Source organism: Xyrauchen texanus, chromosome 8 (assembly GCF_025860055.1).
Source record: "Xyrauchen texanus isolate HMW12.3.18 chromosome 8, RBS_HiC_50CHRs, whole genome shotgun sequence".
NCBI lineage: Eukaryota > Metazoa > Chordata > Actinopteri > Cypriniformes > Catostomidae > Xyrauchen > Xyrauchen texanus.
The window spans coordinates 50179339-50207261 of record NC_068283.1 but is presented as its reverse complement, the minus strand read 5'-3'; the positions used below and the strand labels follow the sequence as shown (position 1 = coordinate 50207261).

The 27923-nt window shown below is 41.9% G+C and overlaps 1 protein-coding gene across 1 annotated transcript; it reads left to right on the top strand.

Moving 5' to 3' along the window:
* Positions 1-9208: 9208 nt before the first annotated feature.
* fam234b (family with sequence similarity 234 member B) lies at positions 9209-17321 on the top strand. Its single transcript, XM_052131908.1, has 12 exons — positions 9209-9315; positions 12030-12449; positions 12519-12635; positions 13046-13234; positions 13567-13682; positions 13900-14050; positions 14179-14314; positions 14487-14684; positions 15775-15853; positions 15937-16098; positions 16181-16289; positions 16398-17321. The coding sequence occupies exons 1-12, from the start codon at positions 9279-9281 to the stop codon at positions 16610-16612; spliced, it is 1929 nt and encodes a 642-aa protein (XP_051987868.1). The 5' UTR covers positions 9209-9278; the 3' UTR covers positions 16613-17321.
* The last annotated feature ends 10602 nt before the right edge of the window (positions 17322-27923 follow it).

Here is a 27923-nt window from a genome sequence, read left to right as displayed (position 1 = left end):
CACTGTGCATGTGTACTGTAGTATGTACTTGATCTCTACTGTGCATGTGTACTGTAGTATGTGCTTGATCTCCACTGCGCATGTGTTCTGTAGTATGTGCTTGATCGCATGTGTTCTGTAGTATGTACTTGATCTCCACTGTGCATGTGTACTGTAGTATGTGCTTGATCTCCACTGCGCATGTGTTCTGTAGTATGTGCTTGATCGCATGTGTTCTGTAGTATGTATTTGATCTCCACTGTGCATGTGTACTGTAGTATGTACTTGATCTCTACTGTGCATGTGTTCTGTAGTATGTACTTGATCTCCACTGTGCATGTGTACTGTAGTATGTGCTTGATCTCCACTGTGCATGTGTACTGTAGTATGTGCTTGATCTCTACTGTGCATGTGTACTCTAGAATGTACTTGATCTCCACTGCGCATATGTACTGTAGTATGTGCTTGATCTCCACTGTGCATGTGTACTGTAGTATGTGCTTGATCTCCACTGTGCATGTGTACTGTAGTATGTGCTTGATCTCCACTGTGCATGTGTACTGTAGTATGTGCTTGATCTCTACTGTGCATGTGTTCTGTAGTATGTACTTGATCTCTACTGTGCATGTGTTCTGTAGTATGTACTTGATCTCTACTGTGCATGTGTATTGTAGTATGAGCTTGATCTCCACTGTGCATGTGTACTGTACTATGTGTTTGATCTCTACTGTGCATGTGTTCTGTAGTATGTACTTGATCTCTACTGTGCATGTGTACTGTAGTATGTGCTTGATCTCCACTGTGCATGTGTACTGTAGTATGTACTTGATCTCTACTGTGCATGTGTTCTGTAGTATGTACTTGAGCTCCACTGTGCATGTGTTCTGTAGTATGTGCTTGATCTCCACTGTGCATGTGTACTGTAGTATGTACTTGATCTCCACTGTGCATGTGTACTGTAGTATGTGCTTGATCTCCACTGTGCATGTGTACTGTAGTATGTGCTTGATCTCCACTGCGCATGTGTACTGTAGTATGTGCTTGATCTCCACTGTGCATGTGTACTGTAGTATGTACTTGATCTCCACTGTGCATGTGTACTGTAGTATGTGCTTGATCTCTACTGTGCATGTGTACTGTAGTATGTGCTTGATCTCCACTGTGCATGTGTACTGTAGTATGTGCTTGATCTCCACTGTGCATGTGTACTGTAGTATGTACTTGATCTCTACTGTGCATGTGTTCTGTAGTATGTGCTTGATCTCCACTGTGCATGTGTACTGTAGTATGTGCTTGATCTCTACTGTGCATGTGTTCTGTAGTATGCGCTTGATCTCCACTGTGCATGTGTTCTGTAGTATGTACTTGATCTCCACTGTGCATGTGTTCTGTAGTATGTGCTTGATCTCCACTGCGCATGTGTTCTGTAGTATGTGCTTGATCTCCACTGTGCATGTGTACTGTAGTATGTGCTTGATCTCCACTGCAGATGTGTTCTGTAGTATGTACTTGATCTATACTGTTCTTGTGTTCTGTAGTATGTACTTGATCTCCAATGCAGATGTGTTCTGTAGTATGTAATTGATCTATACTGTTCTTGTGTTCTGTAGTATGTACTTGATCTATACTGTTCTTGTGTTCTGTAGTATGTGCTTGATCTATACTGTTCTTGTGTTCTGTAGTATGTACTTGATCTATACTGTTCTTGTGTTCTGTAGTATGTACTTGATCTATACTGTTCTTGTGTTCTGTAGTATGTACTTGATCTCCACTGCGCATGTGTTCTGTAGTATGTGCTTGATCTCCACTGTGCATGTGTACTGTAGTATGTGCTTGATCTCCACTGCAGATGTGTTCTGTAATATGTACTTGATCTCCACTGTGCATGTGTACTGTAGTATGTACTTGATCTCCACTGTGCATGTGTACTGTAGTATGTACTTGATCTCTACTGTGCATGTGTTCTGTAGTATGTACTTGATCTCCACTGTGCATGTGTACTGTAGTATGTGCTTGATCTCCACTGTGCATGTGTACTGTAGTATGTGCTTGATCTCTACTGTGCATGTGTACTGTAGAATGTACTTGATCTCCACTGCGCATGTGTACTGTAGTATGTGCTTGATCTCCACTGTGCATGTGTACTGTAGTATGTCCTTGATCTCCACTGTGCATGTGTACTGTAGTATGTGCTTGATCTCCACTGTGCATGTGTACTGTAGTATGTACTTGATCTCTACTGTGCATGTGTTCTGTAGTATGTACTTGGTCTCTACTGTGCATGTGTTCTGTAGTATGTACTTGATCTCTACTGTGCATGTGTATTGTAGTATGAGCTTGATCTCCACTGTGCATGTGTACTGTAGTATGTGCTTGATCTCTACTGTGCATGTGTACTGTAGTATGTACTTGATCTCTACTGTGCATGTGTACTGTAGTATGTGCTTGATCTCCACTGTGCATGTGTACTGTAGTATGTACTTGATCTCTACTGTGCATGTGTTCTGTAGTATGTGCTTGAGCTCCACTGTGCATGTGTTCTGTAGTATGTGCTTGATCGCATGTGTACTGTAGTATGTGCTTGATCTCCACTGCGCATGTGTACTGTAGTATGTGCTTGATCTCCACTGTGCATGTGTACTGTAGTATGTGCTTGATCTCTACTGTGCATGTGTACTGTAGTATGTGCTTGATCTCCACTGTGCATGTGTACTGTAGTATGTGCTTGATCTCCACTGTGCATGTGTACTGTAGTATGTACTTGATCTCTACTGTGCATGTGTTCTGTAGTATGTGCTTGATCTCCACTGTGCATGTGTACTGTAGTATGTGCTTGATCTCTACTGTGCATGTGTTCTGTAGTATGTGCTTGATCTCCACTGTGCATGTGTTCTGTAGTATGTACTTGATCTCCACTGTGCATGTGTTCTGTAGTATGTGCTTGATCTCCACTGCGCATGTGTTCTGTAGTATGTGCTTGATCTCCACTGTGCATGTGTACTGTAGTATGTGCTTGATCTCCACTGTAGATGTGTTCTGTAGTATGTATTTGATCTATACTGTTCTTGTGTTCTGTAGTATGTACTTGATCTCCACTGCAGATGTGTTCTGTAGTATGTGATTGATCTATACTGTTCTTGTGTTCTGTAGTATGTACTTTATCTATACTGTTCTTGTGTTCTGTAGTATTTGCTTGATCTATACTGTTCTTGTGTTCTGTAGTATGTACTTGATCTATACTGTTCTTGTGTTCTGTAGTATGTACTTGATCTATACTGTTCTTGTGTTCTGTAGTATGTACTTGATCTCCACTCGCATGTGTTCTGTAGTATGTGCTTGATCTCCACTGTGCATGTGTACTGTAGTATGTGCTTGATCTCCACTGCAGATGTGTTCTGTAGTATGTACTTGATCTATACTGTTCTTATGTTCTGTAGTATGTACTTGATCTCCACTGCAGATGTGTTCTGTAGTATGTGCTTGATCTATACTGTTCTTGTGTTCTGTAGTATGTACTTGATCTCCACTGCAGATGTGTTCTGTAGTATGTGCTTGATCTATACTGTACATGTGTTCTGTAGTATGTACTTGATCTATACTGTTCTTGTGTTCTGTATTATGTACTTGATCTATACTGTTCTTGTGTTCTGTAGTATGTACTTGATCTCCACTAGCATGTGTTCTGTAGTACGTACTAGATCTACTGTTCTTGTGTTCTGTAGTATGTACTTGATCTATACTGTTCTTGTGTTCTGTAGTATGTACTTGATCTCCACTGCAGATGTGTTCTGAAGTATGTGCTTGATCTATACTGTACATGTGTTCTGTAGTATGTACTTGATCTATACTGTTCTTGTGTTCTGTAGTATGTACTTGATCTATACTGTTCTTGTGTTCTGTAGTATGTACTTGATCTCCACTGTGCATGTGTTCTGTAGTATGTGCTTGATCTCCACTGCACATGTGTTCTGTAGTATATGCTTGATCTCCACTGTGCATGTGTACTGTAGTATGTACTTGATCTCCACTGTGCATGTGTACTGTAGTATGTACTTGATCTCCACTGTGCATGTGTTCTGTAGTATGTACTTGATCTCTACTGTGCTTGTGTTCTGTAGTATGTGCTTGATCTCCACTGCGCATGTGTTCTGTAGTATGTGCTTGATCTCCACTGCGCATGTGTTCTGTAGTATGTACTTGATCTCCACTGCAGATGTGTACTGTAGTATGTACTTGATCTCCACTGTGCATGTGTTCTGTAGTATGTGCTTGATCTCCATGTGCATATGTACTGTAGTATGTGCTTGATCTCCACTGTGCATGTGTTCTGTAGTATGTGCTTGATCTCCACTGCGCATGTGTTCTGTAGTACGTACTAGATCTACTGTTCTTGTGTTCTGTAGTATGTACTTGATCTATACTGTTCTTGTGTTCTGTAGTATGTACTTGATCTCCACTGCAGATGTGTTCTGAAGTATGTGCTTGATCTATACTGTACATGTGTTCTGTAGTATGTACTTGATCTATACTGTTCTTGTGTTCTGTAGTATGTACTTGATCTATACTGTTCTTGTGTTCTGTAGTATGTACTTGATCTCCACTGTGCATGTGTTCTGTAGTATGTGCTTGATCTCCACTGCACATGTGTTCTGTAGTATATGCTTGATCTCCACTGCGCATGTGTACTGTAGTATGTGCTTGATCTCCACTGTGCATGTGTACTGTAGTATGTGCTTGATCTCCACTGTGCATGTGTACTGTAGTATGTGCTTGATCTCTACTGTGCATGTGTACTGTAGTATGTGCTTGATCTCCACTGTGCATGTGTTCTGTAGTATGTGCTTGATCTCCACTGCGCATGTGTTCTGTAGTATGTGCTTGATCTCCACTGTGCATGTGTACTGTAGTATGTGCTTGATCTCCACTGCAGATGTGTTCTGTAGTATGTACTTGATCTATACTGTTCTTGTGTTCTGTAGTATGTACTTGATCTCCACTGCAGATGTGTTCTGTAGTATGTGATTGATCTATACTGTTCTTGTGTTCTGTAGTATGTACTTGATCTATACTGTTCTTGTGTTCTGTAGTATGTACTTGATCTCCACTGTGCATGTGTTCTGTAGTATGTGCTTGATCTCCACTGCACATGTGTTCTGTAGTATATGCTTGATCTCCACTGCGCATGTGTACTGTAGTATGTGCTTGATCTCCACTGTGCATGTGTACTGTAGTATGTGCTTGATCTCTACTGTGCATGTGTACTGTAGTATGTGCTTGATCTCCACTGTGCATGTGTACTGTAGTATGTGCTTGATCTCCACTGTGCATGTGTACTGTAGTATGTACTTGATCTCTACTGTGCATGTGTTCTGTAGTATGTGCTTGATCTCCACTGTGCATGTGTACTGTAGTATGTGCTTGATCTCTACTGTGCATGTGTTCTGTAGTATGTGCTTGATCTCCACTGTGCATGTGTTCTGTAGTATGTACTTGATCTCCACTGTGCATGTGTTCTGTAGTATGTGCTTGATCTCCACTGCGCATGTGTTCTGTAGTATGTGCTTGATCTCCACTGTGCATGTGTACTGTAGTATGTGCTTGATCTCCACTGCAGATGTGTTCTGTAGTATGTACTTGATCTATACTGTTCTTGTGTTCTGTAGTATGTACTTGATCTCCACTGCAGATGTGTTCTGTAGTATGTGATTGATCTATACTGTTCTTGTGTTCTGTAGTATGTACTTGATCTATACTGTTCTTGTGTTCTGTAGTATGTGCTTGATCTATACTGTTCTTGTGTTCTGTAGTATGTACTTGATCTATACTGTTCTTGTGTTCTGTAGTATGTACTTGATCTATACTGTTCTTGTGTTCTGTAGTATGTACTTGATCTCCACTGCGCATGTGTTCTGTAGTATGTGCTTGATCTCCACTGTGCATGTGTACTGTAGTATGTGCTTGATCTCCACTGCAGATGTGTTCTGTAGTATGTACTTGATCTATACTGTTCTTATGTTCTGTAGTATGTACTTGATCTCCACTGCAGATGTGTTCTGTAGTATGTGCTTGATCTATACTGTTCTTGTGTTCTGTAGTATGTACTTGATCTCCACTGCAGATGTGTTCTGTAGTATGTGCTTGATCTATACTGTACATGTGTTCTGTAGTATGTACTTGATCTATACTGTTCTTGTGTTCTGTATTATGTACTTAATCTATACTGTTCTTGTGTTCTGTAGTATGTACTTGATCTCCACTGCGCATGTGTTCTGTAGTACGTACTAGATCTACTGTTCTTGTGTTCTGTAGTATGTACTTGATCTATACTGTTCTTGTGTTCTGTAGTATGTACTTGATCTCCACTGCAGATGTGTTCTGAAGTATGTGCTTGATCTATACTGTACATGTGTTCTGTAGTATGTACTTGATCTATACTGTTCTTGTGTTCTGTAGTATGTACTTGATCTATACTGTTCTTGTGTTCTGTAGTATGTACTTGATCTCCACTGTGCATGTGTTCTGTAGTATGTGCTTGATCTCCACTGTGCATGTGTACTGTAGTATGTACTTGATCTCCACTGTGCATGTGTACTGTAGTATGTACTTGATCTCCACTGTGCATGTGTTCTGTAGTATGTACTTGATCTCTACTGTGCTTGTGTTCTGTAGTATGTGCTTGATCTCCACTGCGCATGTGTTCTGTAGTATGTGCTTGATCTCCACTGCGCATGTGTTCTGTAGTATGTACTTGATCTCCACTGCAGATGTGTACTGTAGTATGTACTTGATCTCCACTGTGCATGTGTTCTGTAGTATGTGCTTGATCTCCATGTGCATATGTACTGTAGTTTGTGCTTGATCTCCACTGTGCATGTGTTCTGTAGTATGTACTTGATCTCCACTGTGCATATGTTCTGTAGTATGTACTTGATCTCCACTGTGCATGTGTTCTGTAGTATGTGCTTGATCTCCATGTGCATATGTACTGTAGTATGTGCTTGATCTCCACTGTGCATGTGTTCTGTAGTATGTACTTGATCTCCACTGTGCATATGTTCTGTAGTATGTACTTGATCTCCACTGTGCATGTGTTCTGTAGTATGTTCTTGATCTCCACTGCGCGTGTTTGACGCATGTCCTCATCTTCATTATGCCTGTAATTGAGAAGAAAACTTAATTTCCCACGATGCATCTGTTCAAGAGCGATGTTTGATGCATGTCCTCATCTTCATAATGCCTGTAATTGAGAAGAAGACTTCATTTCCCACCATGCATCTGTTCAGAGCGGTGTTTGACGCATGTCCTCATCTTCATAATGCCTGTAACGGAGAAGAAGACTTCATTTCCCATGATGCATCTGTTCAGTGTAGAGTTTGACGCGCGTCCTCATCTTCATAATGCCTGTAATGGAGAAGAAGACTTCATTTCCCATGATGCATCTGTTCAGTGTGATGTTTGACGCATGTCCTCATCTTCATAATGCCTGTAACGGAGAAGAAGACTTCATTTCCCATGCATCTGTTCAAGAGCGATGTTTGATGCATGTCCTCATCTTCATAATGCCTGTAATTGAGAAGAAGACTTCATTTCCCACCATGCATCTGTTCAGAGCGGTGTTTGACGCATGTCCTCATCTTCATAATGCCTGTAACGGAGAAGAAGACTTCATTTCCCATGATGCATCTGTTCAGTGTAGAGTTTGACGCGCGTCCTCATCTTCATAATGCCTGTAATGGAGAAGAAGACTTCATTTCCCATGATGCATCTGTTCAGTGTGATGTTTGACGCATGTCCTCATCTTCATAATGCCTGTAACGGAGAAGAAGACTTCATTTCCCACGATGCATCTGTTCAGTGTAGAGTTTGACGCATGTCCTCATCTTCATAATGCCTGTAATGGAGAAGAAGACTTCATTTCCCATGATGTATCTGTTCAGTGTGATGTTTGACGTATGTCCTCATCTTCATAATGCCTGTAATGGAGAAGACTTCATTTCCCACGATGCATCTGTTCAGTGTGGTGTTTGACGTGCGTCCTCATCTTCGTAATGTCTGTAATGGAGAAGAAGACTTCATTTCCCATGATGCATCTGTTCTGAGCGGTGTTTGACGCGCGTCCTCATCTTCATAATGTCTGTAACGGAGAAGAAGACTTCATTTCCCACCATGCATCTGTTCAGAGCGGTGTTTGACGTGCGTCCTCATCTTCGTAATGTCTGTAATGGAGAAGAAGACTTCATTTCCCATGATGCATCTGTTCAGAGCGGTGTTTGACGCACGTCCTCATCTTCATAATGCCTGTAACGGAGAAGAAGACATGCATCTGTTCAGAGCGGTGTTTGACGTGCGTCCTCATCTTCATAATGTCTGTAATGGAGAAGAAGACTTCATTTCCCATGATGCATCTGTTCTGAGCGGTGTTTGACGCACGTCCTCATCTTCATAATGCCTGTAACGGAGAAGAAGACTTCATTTCCCACCATGCATCTGTTCAGAGCGGTGTTTGACGCATGTCCTCATCTTCATAATGCCTGTAATGGAGAAGAAGACTTCATTTCCCATGATGCATCTGTTCAGAGCGGTGTTTGACGCATGTCCTCATCTTCATAATGCCTGTAATGGAGAAGAAGACTTCATTTCCCCTGATGCATCTGTTCAGTGTGGTGTTTGACGCATGTCGTCATCTTCATAATGCCTGTAATGGAGAAGAAGACTTCATTTCCCATGATGCATCTGTTCAGAGCGGTGTTTGACGCATGTCGTCATCTTCATAATGCCTGTAATGGAGAAGAAGACTTCATTTCCCATGATGCATCTGTTCAGTGTGGAGTTTGACGCATGTCCTCATCTTCATAATGCCTGTAATGGAGAAGAAGACTTCATTTCCCATGATGCATCTGTTCAGTGTGGTGTTTGATGCATGTCCTCATCTTCATAATGTCTGTAATGGAGAAGAAGACTTCATTGCCCATGATGCATCTGTTCAGAGCGGTGTTTGACGCATGTCCGCATCTTCATAGTGCCTGTAATGGAGAAGAAGACTTCATTTCCCATGATGCATCTGTTCAGTGTGGTGTTTGACGCATGTCCTCATCTTCATAATGCCTGTAATGGAGAAGAAGACTTCATTTCCCATGATGCATCTGTTCAGTGTGGTGTTTGACGCATGTCCTCATCTTCATAATGCCTGTAATGGAGAAGAAGACTTCATTTCCCACAATGCATCTGTTCAGAGCGGTGTTTGACGCGCGTCCGAGTGTAGCGGCAGCAGCACGCGCGTCTCCGTTATCATCGCAGCAATGGCTGCGGCTCTCTCTCGCGCTCTAAAATTACCGGGTGAGTCAAACATTAATCGCAAATAAACTATCAAATTATTAATAGCGATAAAACGGTTCAGATGTGACCTGCAGCGAAGAGCTCGTGCGCTCGTGCAGTGTTGTTATGTGTAGTGACGTCAGTGATGCTTATTTATTATCATGCCGTTATAACGATATCTGATCTGAGTGTTTGTTAATAATAACCATGTTTAAACAGGAGCATGTACAGATAGACCTCGCGACGCAACGCGTCAAGATTAGAACGCGCCGGTTATAAACGATGATGCTCACTATGCATAAATAAACAATAAAATATCAATCAGTATTGCAGACTAGTCAAGGCAAGCACGCTACTGTCATGTTTTATAGACACATGCGATGTTAATATCATATTTTATACACACCATGTTAATATACTATTTTATAGACACAATGTTAATATGTTTTATAGACACTTATGTTGTTAATAACATGTTTTATAGACACTTACAATGTTAATATCATGTTTTCTAAACACTTACGATGTTAATAATATGTTTTATAGACACTTATGATGTACAATAATATTTTATAGACACTTATGATGTTAATATCATGTTTTATAGACACTTGTGATTTTAATATCGTTTTATAAACACTTACGATGTTAATATCATGTTTTATAAACAGTTGGGATTTTCTATCGTTTTATGGACACATACAATGTTAATATCATGTTTTATAGACACTTACAATGTTAATATCATCTTTTATAGACACTTACAATGTTAATATCGTTTTATAAACACTTAGGATGTTAATAATATTTTTTATAGACACTTATGATGTTAATATCATGTTTTATAGACACTTATGATGTTAATAACATATTTTATAGACACTTATGATGTACTATCATATTTTATTGACACTTATGATGTTAATAACATGTTTTATAGACACTTACGATGTTAATATCATATTTTATAGACACTTATGATGTTAATAACATGTTTTATAGACACTTACAATGTTAATATCATGTTTTATAGACACTTACAATGTTAATATCGTTTTATAAACACTTACGATGTTAATAATAGGTTTTATAGACACATACGATGTTAATATCATATTTTATAGACACTTATGATGTTAATAACATGTTTTATAGACACTTACAATGTTAATATCATGTTGTATAGACACTTATGATGTTAATAACATGTTTTATAGACACTTACGATGTTAATATCATATTTTATAGACACTTATGATGTTAATAACATGTTTTATAGACACTTATAATGTTAATATCGTTTTATAAACACGATGTTAATAATATGTTTTATAGACACATACGATGTTAATATCATATTTTATAGACACTTATGATGTTAATATCATGTTTTATAGACACTTACAATGTTAATATCATGTTTTATAGACACTTGTGATTTTAATATCGTTTTATAGACACTTACGATGTTAATATCATATTTTATAGACACTTATGATGTTAATATCAGGTTTTATAGACACATACGATGTTAATATCATGTTTTATAAACACTTAAGATGTAAATATCATGTTTTATAGACACTTACGATATTAATATCATGTTTTATAGACACTTACGATGTTAATATCATGTTTTATAAACACTTAACATGTTAATATTATGTTTTATAGACACTTACGATGTTAATATCATGTTTTATAAACACTTAAGATGTTAATGTCATGTTTTATAAACACTTAAGATGTTAATAACATGTTTTATAAACACTTAAGATGTTAATATCATGTTTTATAGACACTTATGATGTTAATATCATGTTTTATAGACACTTATGATGTTAATAACATGTTTTATAGACACTTACGATGTTAATATCATGTTTTATAGACACATACAATGTTAATATCATGTTTTATAGACACTTACAATGTTAATATCATATTTTATAGACACATACTATGTTATTATCATATTGAATAGACACTTACGATGTTAATATCATATTTTATAGACACTATGTTAATATCATGTTTTATAGACACTTATGATGTTAATATCATGTTTTATAAACACTTACAATGTTAATATCATGTTTTATAAACACTTACGATGTTAATATCATGTTTTATAAACACTTAAGATGTTAATATCATGTTTTATAAATATTTAAGATGTTAATATCATGTTTTATAAACACTTATGATGTTAATATCATGTTTTATAAACACTTACGATGTTAATATCATGTTTTATAAACACTTACGATGTTAATATCATGTTTTATAAACACATACGATGTTAATATCATGTTTTATAAACACTTAAGATGTTAATATCATGTTTTATAAACACATACAATGTTAATATCATGTTTTATAAACACTTATGATGTTAATATCATGTTTTATGGACACTTACGATGTTAATATCATGTTTTATAGACACTTACGTTAATATCATGTTTTATAGACACTTACAATGTTAATATCATGTTTTATAAACACATACGATGTTAATATCATGTTTTATAGACACTTACGTTAATATCATGTTTTATAGACACATGTGGACATTAATATCATGTTTCAAACGGCTACATTGTGAAAAGGAGCGATTGCCTCCTGAATTGACCCTTCCTGAGTTTTGTTGGTGAATCAAACAATGTCGCTCCTACACAAAGATGAGTCTCAGTTTGTTGATGTTTACTCTGTGTTTGTGTGTGTTTGAGTAGGTAAGAAGGGTTCAGATCTGGGCGAGTATGATCCTCTGACGCAGGCCGACAGTGAAGATGAAATTGAAGAAGATGATCTGGTTCTCAATTATCCTCGTAACGGTCTGAGTCCTGAGCTGAGAGGCCGTCAGTGTGTGGATGAAGAGGAGTTTGATGAAGATGAGTGGAGAGTTCAGGGCCAGCAGCCCCAGAGAGAGGGGGCGGGGCTTGCGCCAGATGGGACGGGGTTAGGGCGGGGCCAGGGCGGAGACTCTGAGGAGAAGGCGGTGCGTGTGCGAGGGGCGGTGCAGACCGCTGCGTTCCTGTTGCCGCTGAGCTGCGCTGCCATGCTAGTACTGCTGTGTGCGTTTCTCATTCCCTGCCCACAGGGGGCGTTACACAACACACCGCGGTGGGAGACGGAGCTCGGAGACGTGGCCGGTGAGTGACACTCAAACACATAAATAATCTCACTGATCGACCAGATTCTAAATGTGCTCTTCCTCTCAGGTGTGACATCACCTCCTGTTGCATTGTGGGATGTTGATGGAGACGGGCTGGACGATGTTTTGATTGGTGTCACGAACATCTCCAACGACAGTCAGCCAATGAGCTCTCAGAGTAAAGGTGAGCACACGACAGAGAACATGTGACCAGAACCATCAGTGCCCGACCATTCAAAAGTGACGATTTTAACAGTGACATCACACAACAGTCATGACGACAGACACAATCAGGTCAAAATATTTATAACATCTCACCATAATAAAAATGCATCCAGTGTAAGGGCACGGACGTTTGAAGGAACTCTATCGCCCCCTTGAGGACTGAGGTTTGATATCAGCACGGTAACGCAATGACATAACCAGACCGCACGTTAACATTGCGCTCACATCTGAGCTCATGTACTTGCGTAGATGCATAGTGGCCTTTATATGAAAATATGAACATATATATTTACACATATAGTGACTCTACTGACTTGTGTGTGTGTGTGTGTGTGTGTGTGTGTGTGTGTGTGTGTGTGTGTGTGTGAGAGTACAGTGTGATGGCAGTGAGTGGCATCAGTGGGCAGGTGTTGTGGAGGCGGGCACTCAGAGAGCCGCTCATCTCTCTGCAGTGTGGACTACAGACAGGAAGTGCTGATCCTCACTACAGGAAACTGGAGACATCTGCTTGCATCCTGATCAGCTCCAGTCACATCATCAGTGTTAATGCATCTACAGGTCACGCACACACACACACACTGATCCAGTGACATTCATCTTGTGTTCGGTGCTTCATTGAGAGGCAAAAGGGACTTCAGAAGACATGGATTGCTTTCATGCTGCTTTTATGTGATTTTTGGAGCTTTAAAGTTCTGGTCACCATTCACTCGCATTATATTTTATTAAAATATTTATACTTACATTTTTGGTGTTTTCTGTTGTTTAGATCATATTTAAAGCTGAAGGATGCTTCATATGTAGAGACATTTATTAGTAAAACTGTAAACGCTGCATCTTAGACCGTATCTTTCTTTGACCAATGGCAGACGGGGGGGCTGTGTGTGTTTCAGGCAGGACGTGCTGGACCGCAGCTGTGGGTGACGTGGAGTCTCACGCCGTTCTGCTGCCGGATCTGCAGGGAGACGCATTCCCAGAACTACTGATCACAACACTACCAGCTGACCAGGTCACACACACTGACCTCTGACCTTCACCTGCTCACACTCACAGGCTATCTGTTTCTATAGCAACAGCTTTGTTGTCAGTGACAGGAAGATGCTTGTCTTTCATTCAGCTCGAGTTCTCCTGCAAAACAATAAAGAATTCAGGAACACTGACTGTGATGACGTCACTACTGTCATGATGTGACATGAACGGTTTACTGTCACTGATGATCCCTGCAGGTGTCTGATCTCGCTCTCGTCTTGATCTCGGGGAGGTCTGGAGCTCTGATTGGCCGGCCGGTGAACTTTAACCTCACTGCTCAGGGGAAGCTGATTGGTCCGCTGCTGCACGAGACGGCGACTGGAGCGTATTACATCCTGTTTGGACTGGGTGAGTGTCACGCTTTTATTACTTCATAGGTTCAGTTTACAAACACTGCATCAGGTTTGAATTAGTGAGTGTGTGTGTGTGTGTGTGTGTGTGTGTGTGTGTGTGTGTGTGTGTGTGTGTGCGCGTAGGCACTGTGGAGGCTGTGTCTCTCAATTATATTTACAGTCAGGCCACTGGCAGGACAGCCACATCTAGAGTCCGACTGAAGGACCCAGACTGGGAAGGACTAAGAAAGAACAACACAACACTCATACACATCAGCAGGTGACAACACACACAACTACACATGCAGGATACTAACCGCATGTAAATAGAGGGGTGAATCCCTTCAGTGGTCATTCTGGGTGTGAACGCTGCAGAACTCATGATGAATTTAACGGTGACATCAGCTGTCTACTGGTGCTGAAACCCGTCTGTCTGTGTGTCTGTCTGTCAGTGGCTCAGAGCAGGTGGATTTCTTGCTCCCTCTTGTTGCTGGTTTGTGTCATAATCACAATAATCTAGACAGTGTGTCGGTGTTGAACGCGAGTCGCAGTGATTGGATCCTGGTGTGTGGAGTAAACAGCAGACTGTCTGTACTGAAACAGAGCGACACACACGCTGCATGGACGCTCGGCCTCACCTCAATACACAGGTGTGTGTGCCATGTAAATAATCATGCCAACAGCCCAAGGCTCCCTAACAACCACATAGCAACTCCATGGCAAATGCCCAAAACACCCTAGAAGCCACATAGCAACACCCTCACAATTGTCCAGAACACACTAGCAACCACATAGCAGCACCATGGTAACCTCCTAGAAGACCTTAGGAACCACTTAGCAACATGCAAAAAATCATGTCAAACACTGTAGTAACCATATAGCAACACCATGGTAAATGCCGAAAATACCCTAGTAACCACATAGCAACACCATGACAATTCCTCAAAACACCCTAAAAACCACATAGCAACACTATGGCAACCACCTAAAAGACCTTAGTAACCACATCGCAACATGCAAAAAGTCATGTCAATCATTCTATCAACCACATAGCAACAACATGGTAGCCATCTAAAACACCCAAGCAACCACATAGCATAAAAATGGCAACCACATAGCAACACCATGGTAACCTCCTAGAAGACCTTTTTAACCACTTAGCAACATGCAAAAAATCATGTCAAACACCGTAGTAACCATATAGCAACACCATGGTAACCACCGAAAACACCCTAGTAACCACATAGCAACACCATGGCAGTTGCTCAAAACACCCTAAAAACCACATAACAACATGCTAAAAACCATGCCAAATACCCTAGCAACACCATGGTAACCATTCAAAACACCCAAGCAACCACATAGCAGCTCGATGGCAACCTTCAAAAACATTCAATCACATAGCAACATGCTAAAAGCCATGTCAAACACACTAGCAACCTCATAGCCTTATGATAACTGCCCAAAACACCGTAACAACCACATAGCCAGATGATAACCGCCCACAATACACTAGCAACCACATAGCTAGACCATGGCAACCACCTAAAAGACCTTAGTAACCACATCGCAACATGCAAAAAATGATGCCAAACACGCTAGCAGCCACATAGCAACACCATCACAACCACCCAAAACATCCTAGAAATCACATAGCAGGCAAGCACCTACAGCACCTGAACATCATGGCAGAGTTTTGCAAACACCACCCACAAATGTTTTTCTTCTGTGTGTTTACAGTCGTCCGGTGTCGGGTTACTTTAATAATGACGGTGTTCCTGATCTGCTCATTGATCAGTCAGCCAATGGCATCAGGAAGGTGTGAATATCATTAACATCTCATTAACACTATCACATGAGGCAGTGAGTTGAGTCGGCACTTACAGTCGTTGTCCATCACAGATGCAGATCATTGACGGCACTCAGGGGCGGAGCTTATGGGAGGCGGAGTTTGTGTGTCCTCGTCTGGCAGTGGAAGACTCGTCCGTTCTGACCACATCCGGCCAATCTGTGTTCCTGTTCTGGGCGGGAGATCCGCTCACACAATCACAGAACGTTACCAAGGCAACAGAGCTGATATGACCTGATGAATTACTGTGTTCAGTGAAGAGCTGAGGCTGAAGTGTGTGCGATTGTGTTTCCACAGGCGGCCGCAGCCGAACCGGTTCAGCGCAAACTCTTCCTGCTTCATCCGTACTATCCCACAATCCTCCTGCAGCTGAGCAGCACCACAGACACCGTTCTCACGTCAACAGGTGACACTATCAGTGTTAAACTCATTACCTTACAATGTTAGTTGCTTTTGTGTTGTGTTGGTAACATGAGTTAATTGAAGCGCATTATTCTGTCTGTCTGTCTGTCAGTGAGTTATCAGCCGCAGCAGAAAGACGCGTCGTACATCAGCGTGTCATCACGGCCCACGTCCGGTCTGGGACTCGGAAATCGACTGCTCAAGAGTTTTAGTATGAAAGCAGCGATCGCAGCCGGTCAGATCGTCCAGCTGGGAGACGCGAGCAGAGACGTCGACGCTTTCCACATCAACAAGTTCTTCAGACGCTTGTCCTTTGAACAGCTCTGAGATTCATGCCAATCTGGGCCAGACAGGAACTCAAAAGGACACTTCTGGACACGAGTTCATGGAGCCGCTGTTGTGTGTTTGTCCCGCTCGCACCTGATCACGTCTGTCTCCTGCGGGATTCTGTCCATGTGCCGACACGTCCTCATTCCCGCCACTGCTGCCGGAGGTCTCGTGTGGATTTTGTGTTCCTGAAAGTTGAATGTCTGTGTTTTGTTTCTGTTCAGTAAGGCCAGTAAGACCTCCATAGGACTGAAGAAATGTGTGTGTATACTTGATCTCTTTGAACTTTACCTGCAAACTTGATATTAGAAGTGTGAGACGAAGGAAACTCCATGAACGTGTTCACTGTGGCCCATACAGTGAGTTTAACACGCGTGTGGTTCACACTGTACAGTATAGAAGGGATACGTGTGTTTGATGCATGAATGACTGAAATATGTAAATACAGTGAATAATAAACACTTCATTCCACTAAACACTGAAATACTGGATATTTATATTTGTGTGCAGAGAGGAAAATAATAAAGCAGATCTCTGTTATATATGTGTTATATTAGTGTTTATCTGCACTTTTAAAGACGAACTAAAACAATCATTTGTCTTTTTAAAATGGCCTGTACACGTTTGACTGATTTCTGTTAGATTATTCTGTAATGAATGACTCATTTGTCTGACTCATTTTCCAGCTTATTACAAGACGACTTGCCAAATAAATGCACATGAAACATTGATTTTAGTTTAAATTATTTTATTAGCAGGAAAGATGATTGGTAATACCCGGATGTGCGGTTGTTCCCAGCGACAGCAGACCACTAGATGGCGCCATTGACCAATATTATTCCCGAGAGCAGTGAAATAATTAGTAATCTACTATATATGAATTCGGGGTTCCCACGGGTCCTTAAACAGTCTTAAAAAGTTGTAAATATATTGTATGGTATAAGAAAAGTCTTATTTATATAAATACTTACATTTGGGGATGGGAAAACTGGAATCGTGACATGGCTACTGTAATTATTAAGTTTTAAAAGACATTTAGAGTCTGTATGTGCTGCATGTGAAGTGTGCTAGCACGCGGTGAGCTCATGACAGTGTTTCCCGCGGTTCCACGATCGCTGAATTACTGCTCGTATTTAATATGACAGTGTTTATATCGTAACGTGCTGTAGATGATTGTTAGAGCGTATATTTTATTTCCCTTATCTGTTTATGTGAGCAGCCATTTCAAAATAAGAGTCGAAGGTGGACGTTTGGGGCTAGTTTATTGTTAAAAGTCCCGCGTTATGCACCAACTCGTAAGTTTTTTCTGGTTATAACACATTCAACAAAAACATTTTAAAAACTATCGTCCGAATAATCAGTTCACGTCTTTCTTGCAACACGATATTTTTACCTTAAGGCAAAAAACAATTTAGTGTGGTCTTTTATTTGTATGTATTATTATTATATATGTATTGATATATATCGGCACATAAACTATTAGAATATGATCTGGACAAATGGTATTAATTTTATTGGTTCAAGATTAAAAAAAGTTTAAATTTGATTTTAAAACTCTGCAATTTAAATAATTATAAATAATATGTTATTGTTATTATGCAAATGCAATAAAATTCAAATACTTCACATCATGGACAATTCTCAGTTGCCTCCGCTTCTGAGACGTCAATCCGCACATCTGATCATGTGACTTGTTGTGCATGACACCGCGGAGACTCACAGCATGTGGAGACTCATGCTACTCTCCACGATCCACACACAACTCACCACACACCCCATTGAGAGAACCACAAATCACCACCACGAGGAGGTTACCCCATGTGACTCTACCCTCCCTAGCAACCGGCCCAATTTGGTTGCTAAGGAGACCTGACTGGAGTCACTCAGCATGTCCTGGATTCAAACTCGGGACTCCAGGAGTGATAGTTAGTGTCAATACTCGCTGAGATACCCAGACCCCTTAATTCCATATAATTGATCATAAAGGTATTATTTGCCTAGTGCTCGATTTGTACTTGTTGTATGTACTCGTGCGTCAGATGGAGCATCTCACTTTAGTTGGTTGGCGTCGCACTAGTTTTCATTGTCTCTAGTCAAAAGCGTTGTTTTTAGGACACCGTGTCAAGTTAAATTTAGTTTGAATTGTTGAAAAATGCGTTTGGTGATCCCTGTATTCTGTTGTGCTCGTTCCAGCTGTCTTTAAGTGCAAGAGAGCATCATCTCAAGTCAAGTCAAGTGGTGTTTATTGTCGTTTCAACCATATACAGTTAGTACAGTACACAGTGAAACGAGACAACGTTCCTCCAGGACCATGTGCTACATAAAACAACACAGGACAAACACAGAAACACATGAGACTACACAGACTAAATAACATACCTATATAAAATACATATATATATACCTATATACCTATATAAAGTGCACGTGCAAACGTGTGCAAAAGGTACGGGACAGTACAATAAATTACTAAAAAGGAACAGGACAATAGGCACAGTGAGAGACAGAGTGGACAGCAGTGGACTGAGCACACATCCCTGGGGCGCCCCAGTGCTCAGTGTGGTGGAGATGCTGTTCCCTATCCGGACTGACTGAGGTCTCCCAGTCAGGAAGTCCAGGATCCAGTTGCAGAGGGAGGTGTCCAGGCCCAGCAGGTTCAGCTTTCCAATCAGGTGCTGGGGAATGATTGTGTTGAATGCTGAGCTGAAATCTATGAACAGCATTCGAACGTATGAATCCTTATTGTCTAGGTGGGTGAGGCCCAGATGGAGGGTTGTGGTGATGGTGTCATTTGAAGTGGTGGTGTAGTGGTCTAAAGCACGTAACTGGTAAGCAGAAGGTTGCTGGTTCGATCCCCACAGTCACCACCATTGTGTCCTTGAGTAAGACACTTAACTCCAGGTTGCTCCGGGGGGATTGTCCCTGTAATAAGTGCTCTGTATAATACATTGGTACTCAGAAGGTTGCTGGTTCGATCCCCACAGTCACCACCATTGTGTCCTTGAGTAAGGCACTTAACTCCAGGTTGTTCCGGGGGGATTGTCCCTGTAATAAGTGCTCTGTATAATACATTGGTAATCAGAAGGTTGCTGGTTTGATCCCCACAGCCACCACCATTGTGTCCTTGAGTAAGACACTTAACTCCAGGTTGTTCCGGGGGAATTGTCCCTGTAATAAGTGCTCTGTATAATACATTGGTACTCAGAAGGTTGCTGGTTTGATCCCCACAGACACCACCATTGTGTTCTTGAGTAAGACACTTAACTCCAGGTTGCTCCGGGGGGATTGTCCCTGTAATATGTGCTCTGTATAATACATTGGTAATCAGAAGGTTGCTGGTTTGATCCCCACAGCCACCACCATTGTGTCCTTGAGTAAGGCACTTAACTCCAGGTTGCTCCGGGGGGATTGTCCCTGTAATAAGTGCACTGTAAGTCACTTTGGATAAAAGCGTCTGCTAAATGCATAAATGTAAATGTGTGATGTACAGGACAGTAACAGCAGTCAAGTGTATATCAGGACTGTAATCTCAGTGATTCTCTCGTTTACAGGATCGCATTGACTCTCTAATGAACCTGTAACCATTGTCTTCCGCAACCAGCGGTGGATTTACAGTCTGGTAGTGGTGGTGTACAGTGGGCTAAAGCACTGAACTGGTAATCAGAAGGTCGCTGGTTTGATCACCACAGACACCACCATTGTGTCCATGAGTAAGACACTTAACTCCAGGTTGCTCCGGGGGGATTGTCCCTGTAATAAGTGCTCTGTATAATACATTGGTACTCAGAAGGTTGCTGGTTTGATCCCCACAGTCACCACCATTGTGTCCTTGAGTAAGACACTTAACTCCAGGTTGCTCCGGGGGGATTGTCCCTGTAATAAGTGCTCTGTATAATACATTGGTACTCAGAAGGTTGCTGGTTTGATCCCCACAGTCACCACCATTGTGTCCTTGAGTAAGACACTTAACTCCAGGTTGCTCCGGGGGATTGTCCCTGTAATAAGTGCTCTGTATAATACATTGGTACTCAGAAGGTCGCTGGTTTGATCCCCACAGACACCACCATTGTGTCCATGAGTAAGACACTTAACTCCAGGTTGCTCCGGGGGATTGTCCCTGTAATAAGTGCTCTGTATAATACATTGGTACTCAGAAGGTCGCTGGTTTGATCCCCACAGACACCACCATTGTGTACTTGAGTAAGACACTTAACTCCAGGTTGCTCCGGGGGATTGTCCCTGTAATAAGTGCTCTGTATAATACATTGGTACTCAGAAGGTCGCTGGTTTGATCCCCACAGACACCACCATTGTGTCCATGAGTAAGACACTTAACTCCAGGTTGCTCCGGGGGGATTGTCCCTGTAATAAGTGCACTGTATAATACATTGGTACTCAGAAGGTTGCTGGTTTGATCCCCACAGTCACCACCATTGTGTCCTTGAGTAAGACACTTAACTCCAGGTTGCTCCGGGGGGATTGTCCCTGTAACAAGTGCACTGTAAGTCGCTTTGTATAAAAGCGTCTGCCAAATGTATAAATGTAAACGTGTGCATGTCTCTGGTGTCAGTCCCCTCTCTGCTGTCCAGTGCCTCGTGGGAAACATGTCCAGCTCGAGTCTGAGCTACACCTGACAGTACTGAGACAACACGTCCCTGATATATGCCCACTGAAACACTGATCAATATATTGTCCTGCATGAGTAATAAGTGCTCTGTATAATACGTTGGTACTCAGAAGGTTGCTGGTTTGATCCCCACAGTCACCACCATTGTGTCCTTGAGTAAGACACTTAACTCCAGGTTGCTCCGGGGGGATTGTCCCTGTAATAAGTGCACTGTATAATACATTGGTACTCAGAAGGTTGCTGGTTTGATCCCCACAGTCACCACCACTGTGTCCTTGAGTAAGACACTTAACTCCAGGTTGCTCCGGGGGGATTGTCCCTGTAATAAGTGCACTGTAAGTCACTTTGGATAAAAGCGTCTGCCAAATGCATAAATGTAAATGTTTGCATGTGTGCGTGTCTCAGGCGTCAGTCCAAAAAAATCCAAAGTATTTAGATTACATTACTGACCTTGAGTAATCTAACAGAATACATTACAAATTACATTTTACAGCATGTAATCTGTAGTGGAGTACATTTCAAAAGTAATCCTCCCAACCCTGATTATAACCCTGTCACATGACATCAAAACACCACAGAACATTCCTCACTAAACATCTGCAGACATGTCTGGGCATGAATAATTCAGTTATGTTTTATTTAATCACACCAAATAAACATGTGAAAATCATCAGTTAAATTCATACTATTTATGTTTAGGAGGCATTTTTAACACGTTTTATTTTGATAATTAAGTAACGTTTCTAGAACATTTTAAAACATTTTACAGCGATGTTACCTAACTGCAACCAACATGCAATATTATGAAATGTTCTGTGATGGTGTTTTGTGATGGTACCATGCAACATACTAAAACACCACATTACCATGATACTTTTTCAACTTCTTTTCTAACCCTACTTTATCATTTGATGTATATTTGTTAAAAAACTACCCTTGATAATTTTTCATTACATGTATATTTGGATTCACAGCTGTCACACAAACACACACATACCCACAAACACACACTCGCACACACAAACACAAACACACTCACACACACACACACACACACTCAAACACAAAACCTAAACCCAACACAACCCCTTAACCCAACACAACCCCTAAACCCAACACAACCCCTAAACCCAACACATCCCCTAAACCCAACACATCCCCTAAACCCAACACATCCCCTAAACCCAACACAACCCCTAAACCCAACACATCCCCTAAACCCAACACATGACCCCTAAACCCAACACATCCCCTAAACCCAACACATCCCCTAAACCCAACACACCCCTAACCCAACACAACCCCTAAACCCAACACAACCCCTAAACCCAACACATCCCCTAAACCCAACACAACCCTAAACCCAACACATCCCCTAAACCCAACACAACCCCTAAACCCAACACATCCCCTAAACCCAACACAACCCCTAAACCCAACACATCCCCTAAACCCAACACAACCCCTAAACCCAACACAACCCCTAAACCCAACACATCCCCTAAACCCAACACATCCCCTAAACCCAACACAACCCTAAACCCAACACATCCCCTAAACCCAACACATCCCCTAAACCCAACACAACCCCTAAACCCAACACATCCCCTAAACCCAACACAACCCCTAAACCCAACACATCCCCTAAACCCAACACAACCCCTAAACCCAACACATCCCCTAAACCCAACACATCCCCTAAACCCAACACCACCCCTAAACCCAACACAACCCCTAAACCCAACACATCCCTAAACCCAACACATCCCTAAACCCAACACAACCCCTAAACCCAACACATCCCCTAAACCCAACACAACCCCTAAACCCAACACATCCCCTAAACCCAACACACCCCTAACCCAACACATCCCCTAAACCCAACACAACCCCTAAACCCAACACATCCCCTAAACCCAACACAACCCCTAAACCCAACACAACCCCCAAACCCAACACAACCCCTAAACCCAACACATCCCCTAAACCCAACACATCCCTAAACCCAACACACCCCCTTAACCCAACACATCCCCTAAACCCAACACAACCCCTAAACCCAACACATCCCCTAAACCCAACACACCCCCTAAACCCAACACACCCCCTAAACTCAACACAACTCCTAAACCCAACACATCCCCTAAACCCAACACAACCCCTAAACCCAACACATCCCCTAAACCCAACACAACCCCTAAACCCAACACATCCCCTAAACCCAACACAACCCCTAAACCCAACACAACCCCTAAACCCAACACAACCCCTAAACCCAACACATCCCCTAAACCCAACACATCCCCTAAACCCAACACATCCCCTAAACTCAACACAACCCCTAAACCCAACACAACCCCTAAACCCAACACAACCCCTAAACCCAACACATCCCCTAAACCCAACACAACCCCTAAACCCAACACAACCCCTAAACCCAACACATCCCCTAAACCCAACACATCCCCTAAACCCAACACAACCCCTTAACCCAACACATCCCCTAAACCCAACACAACCCCTAAACCCAACACACCCCCTAAACCCAACACACCCCCTAACCCAACACAACCCCCAAACCCAACACATCCCCTAAACCCAACACAACCCCTAAACACAACACATCCCCTAAACCCAACACAACCCCTAAACCCAACACAACCCCTAAACCCAACACATCCCCTAAGCCCAACACAACCCCTTAACCCAACACATCCCCTAAACCCAACACACCCCCTAAACCCAACACCCCCTAACCCAACACAACCCCCAAACCCAACACATCCCCTAAACCCAACACATCCCCTAAACCCAACACAACCCCTAAACCCAACACATCCCCTAAACCCAACACAACCCCTAAACCCAACACAACCCCTAAACCCAACACATCCCCTAAACCCAACACATCCCCTAAACCCAACACAACCCCTAAACCCAACACATCCCCTAAACCCAACACACCCCCCAACCCAACACTACCCCTAAACCCAACACATCCCCTAAACCCAACACAACCCCTAAACCCAACACAACCCCTAAACCCAACACATCCCCTAAACCCAACACACCCCCTAACCCAACACAACCCCTAAACCCAACACATCCCCTAAACCAAACACAACCCCTAAACCCAACACCACCCCTAAACCCAACACATCCCCTAAACCAAACACAACCCCTAAACCCAACACCACCCCTAAACCCAACACATCACCTAAACCCAACACATCCCCTAAACCCAACACAACCCCTAAACCCAACACAACCCCTAAACACAACACATCCCCTAAACCCAACACATCCCCTAAACCCAACCCATCCCCTAAACCCAACCCATCCCCTAAACCCAACCCAACCCCTAAACCCAACACATCCCCTAAACCCAACACACCCCCTAACCCAACACAACCCCCAAACCCAACACATCCCCTAAACCCAACACATCCCCTAAACCCAACACATCCCCTAAACCCAACACAACCCCTAAACCCAACACAACCCCTAAACCCAACACATCCCCTAAACCCTACACATCCCCTAAACCCAACACAACCCCTAAACCCAACACAACCCCTAAACCCAACACATCCCCTAAACCCTACACATCCCCTAAACCCAACACAACCCCTAACCCAACACAACCCCCAAACCCAACACATCCCCTAACCCAACACCACCCCTAAACCCAACACAACCCCTAAACCCAACACATCCCCTAAACCGAACACATCCCCTAACCCAACACAACCCCCAAACCCAACACATCCCCTAACCCAACACCACCCCTAAACCCAACACAACCCCTAAACCCAACACAACCCCCAAACCCAACACATCCCCTAACCCAACACCACCCCTAAACCCAACACAACTCCTAAACCCAACACAACCCCTAAACCCAACACATCCCCTAACCCAACACAACCCCCAAACCGAACACATCCCCTAACCCAACACAACCCCCAAACCCAACACATCCCCTAACCCAACACCACCCCTAAACCCAACACAACCCCTAAACCCAACACAACCCCCAAACCCAACACATCCCCTAACCCAACACCACCCCTAAACCCAACACAACCCCTAAACCCAACACATCCCCTAAACCCAATTTTTTTTTTTTCAGCATTGTTTGTGAGTTAATGTTACCTTATAGTTGAGGGGTTTTTTTACGTTGAGATTATTGTGTGGTGCTTTCATCTCTTGTAGAGACATTTCGATGAATGAAGACCACAAGGAAAAGGCCCGCAACAATCTCCTGGAACAGTCAGAAGCTTCCAGAGAGCCCTTTCTATTTCATTTTGTGTTCAGGGATGACATGGAGTTATTTTAGCAAGAATGTAAGGACAAAATGGGCCTGAGAGTGAATTCCTCATTTGATACATTTTAAGTTTAATTTATACAGGATTGTCATGATAAAATGGGCCTAGGGGTGAATTGGTCATTTGTTGTATATATTTTTATTGTTTCTTTTAAAATTATGCTGAATTTTCTCTCTTTTTTAGTTTTTTGACATGTTTTATTTTACATAAAGAAAAATGCATGCTGCACATGTTCTTGTGAAATAAAGTATATTTTATATAAAATGCCCATTAAGTTTCAAGCATTTTTTTTCACCATCATGATCAGGAAGTAACTCTCATAATACAATGAAACGGATAACTATATACAATTATATTACACAAGATCAATGTTTTAAAATGCTTATTGTTCTGTACCTTAAAGAATCATTATAACATACGTATAAAGTATGTTTCGTTTGTAATGAAAGCAAAGTACTCTCCAAAACGTTAGGTGCCGCTACTCGGTTTAGAACGTCAGCTCCGCCCCTCTCTTCAGGTTCTGGCGCTGGGGTTCTGAATCTGGTGGTGCTGCGGGTCTGCAGCTGGATACTATTGGGCGAATGGGCTACGACAGCAGAAGACCATATTGGGAACTATTTTTAGGACCATACTGTTCCTAATAAAGTTCTAGGTGAGTGTATATACACACACTCACACATACATATTCACACTCACACACACACACACACACACACACACACACACACACACACACACACACATTCTCACACTCAAACAAGCACACAAAGACACACACACACATAAATACACTCAAACACACACACACACTCACTCACACACACATACATACGCACACTCACACATGCACACGAACGAACATACACACAAACACACACACACATTCTCACACTCAAACACGCACACACACACACACACATACAGTCACACACATACACACACACATAAATACACACACACATTTTCACCCTCACACACACACACATTCTCACACTCAAACACGCACACACAGACACACACACACACAAACTCACACACACACATACAAACACTCAAACATGCACACGAACGCACTTATATACACACTCAAACACAATCTCACATACACACACTCACTCACACATGCACACGAACGCACATACATACAACACAAACACACACACACACACACACAATCTCACACACACATATAGGCTATACATATATATACACACACTCACACATGCACACGAACGCACATACATACAACACTCAAACACACACACACACACACACTCACACACACACACACACACAATCTCACACACACACATACATACATACATACACACACTCACACATGCACACGAACGAACGCACATACATACAACACTCAAACACACACACACACACACAATCTCACACACACACATACATACATACATACACACACTCACACATGCACACGAACGCACATACATACAACACTCAAACACACACACACACACACAATCTCACACACACACATACATACATACATACACACACTCACACATGCACACGAACGCACATACATACAACACTCAAACACACACACACACACACAATCTCACACACACACATACATACATACACACACTCACACATGCACACGAACGCACATACATACAACACTCAAACACACACACACACACACACACACACACACACACATACATACATACATACACACGAACGCACATACATACAACACTCAAACACACACACACACACACACAATCTCACACACACACATACATACATACATACACACACTCACACATGCACACGAAGGCACACACACAAACTCACACACACGCGCACACACACACACACAGGCGCGTCTGTTAGTCGGTGTTGGAGTGGTTGTTGGTGATCATGGCGGCGGTGTCGGTTCGTCGGTTCGTGTCTGTCGTCGGTCCGGTGCTTCCTCGCTCACGGTTCGTTTGGACTCAGTATCGGACCGCAGTGAGATCCACCACCGGCGCTATTCTGCCGAAACCCAATAAAGTGCGTGAGTGACATCATCAATATCACACCGATCTTTTATTACAATCGTTGTCTGGATCAATTATCAACACGCGCTTCCGTTAGAAATCAAACAAATCAATGTAAATATGTAAATGTGTCTCAGCTGTGTTTGTTTACATGCTTCAGTTTTTGTTACTGATCTATGTAATATTTAATATTAGTGATGTGCAGTAATGTTCAGTATTAGTGATTATATGGTTATATACTGCATATATATATATATATATATATATATATATATATATATATATATATATATATATATATATATATATATATATATATATATGTTATAATAATGTGCAGT

What these genes read in the sequence shown, in the direction of transcription:
- fam234b (XM_052131908.1), top strand. Translation starts at nt 9,279, where the DNA reads ATGGCTGCGGCTCTCTCTCGCGCTCTAAAATTACCGG. An exon ending in ACACTCATACACATCAGCAG is followed by an intron (nt 14,315 to 14,486) that starts GTGACAACACAC and finishes TCTGTCTGTCAG; the next exon opens with TGGCTCAGAGCAGGTGGATT. An exon ending in CAGCCAATGGCATCAGGAAG is followed by an intron (nt 15,854 to 15,936) that starts GTGTGAATATCA and finishes TGTCCATCACAG; the next exon opens with ATGCAGATCATTGACGGCAC.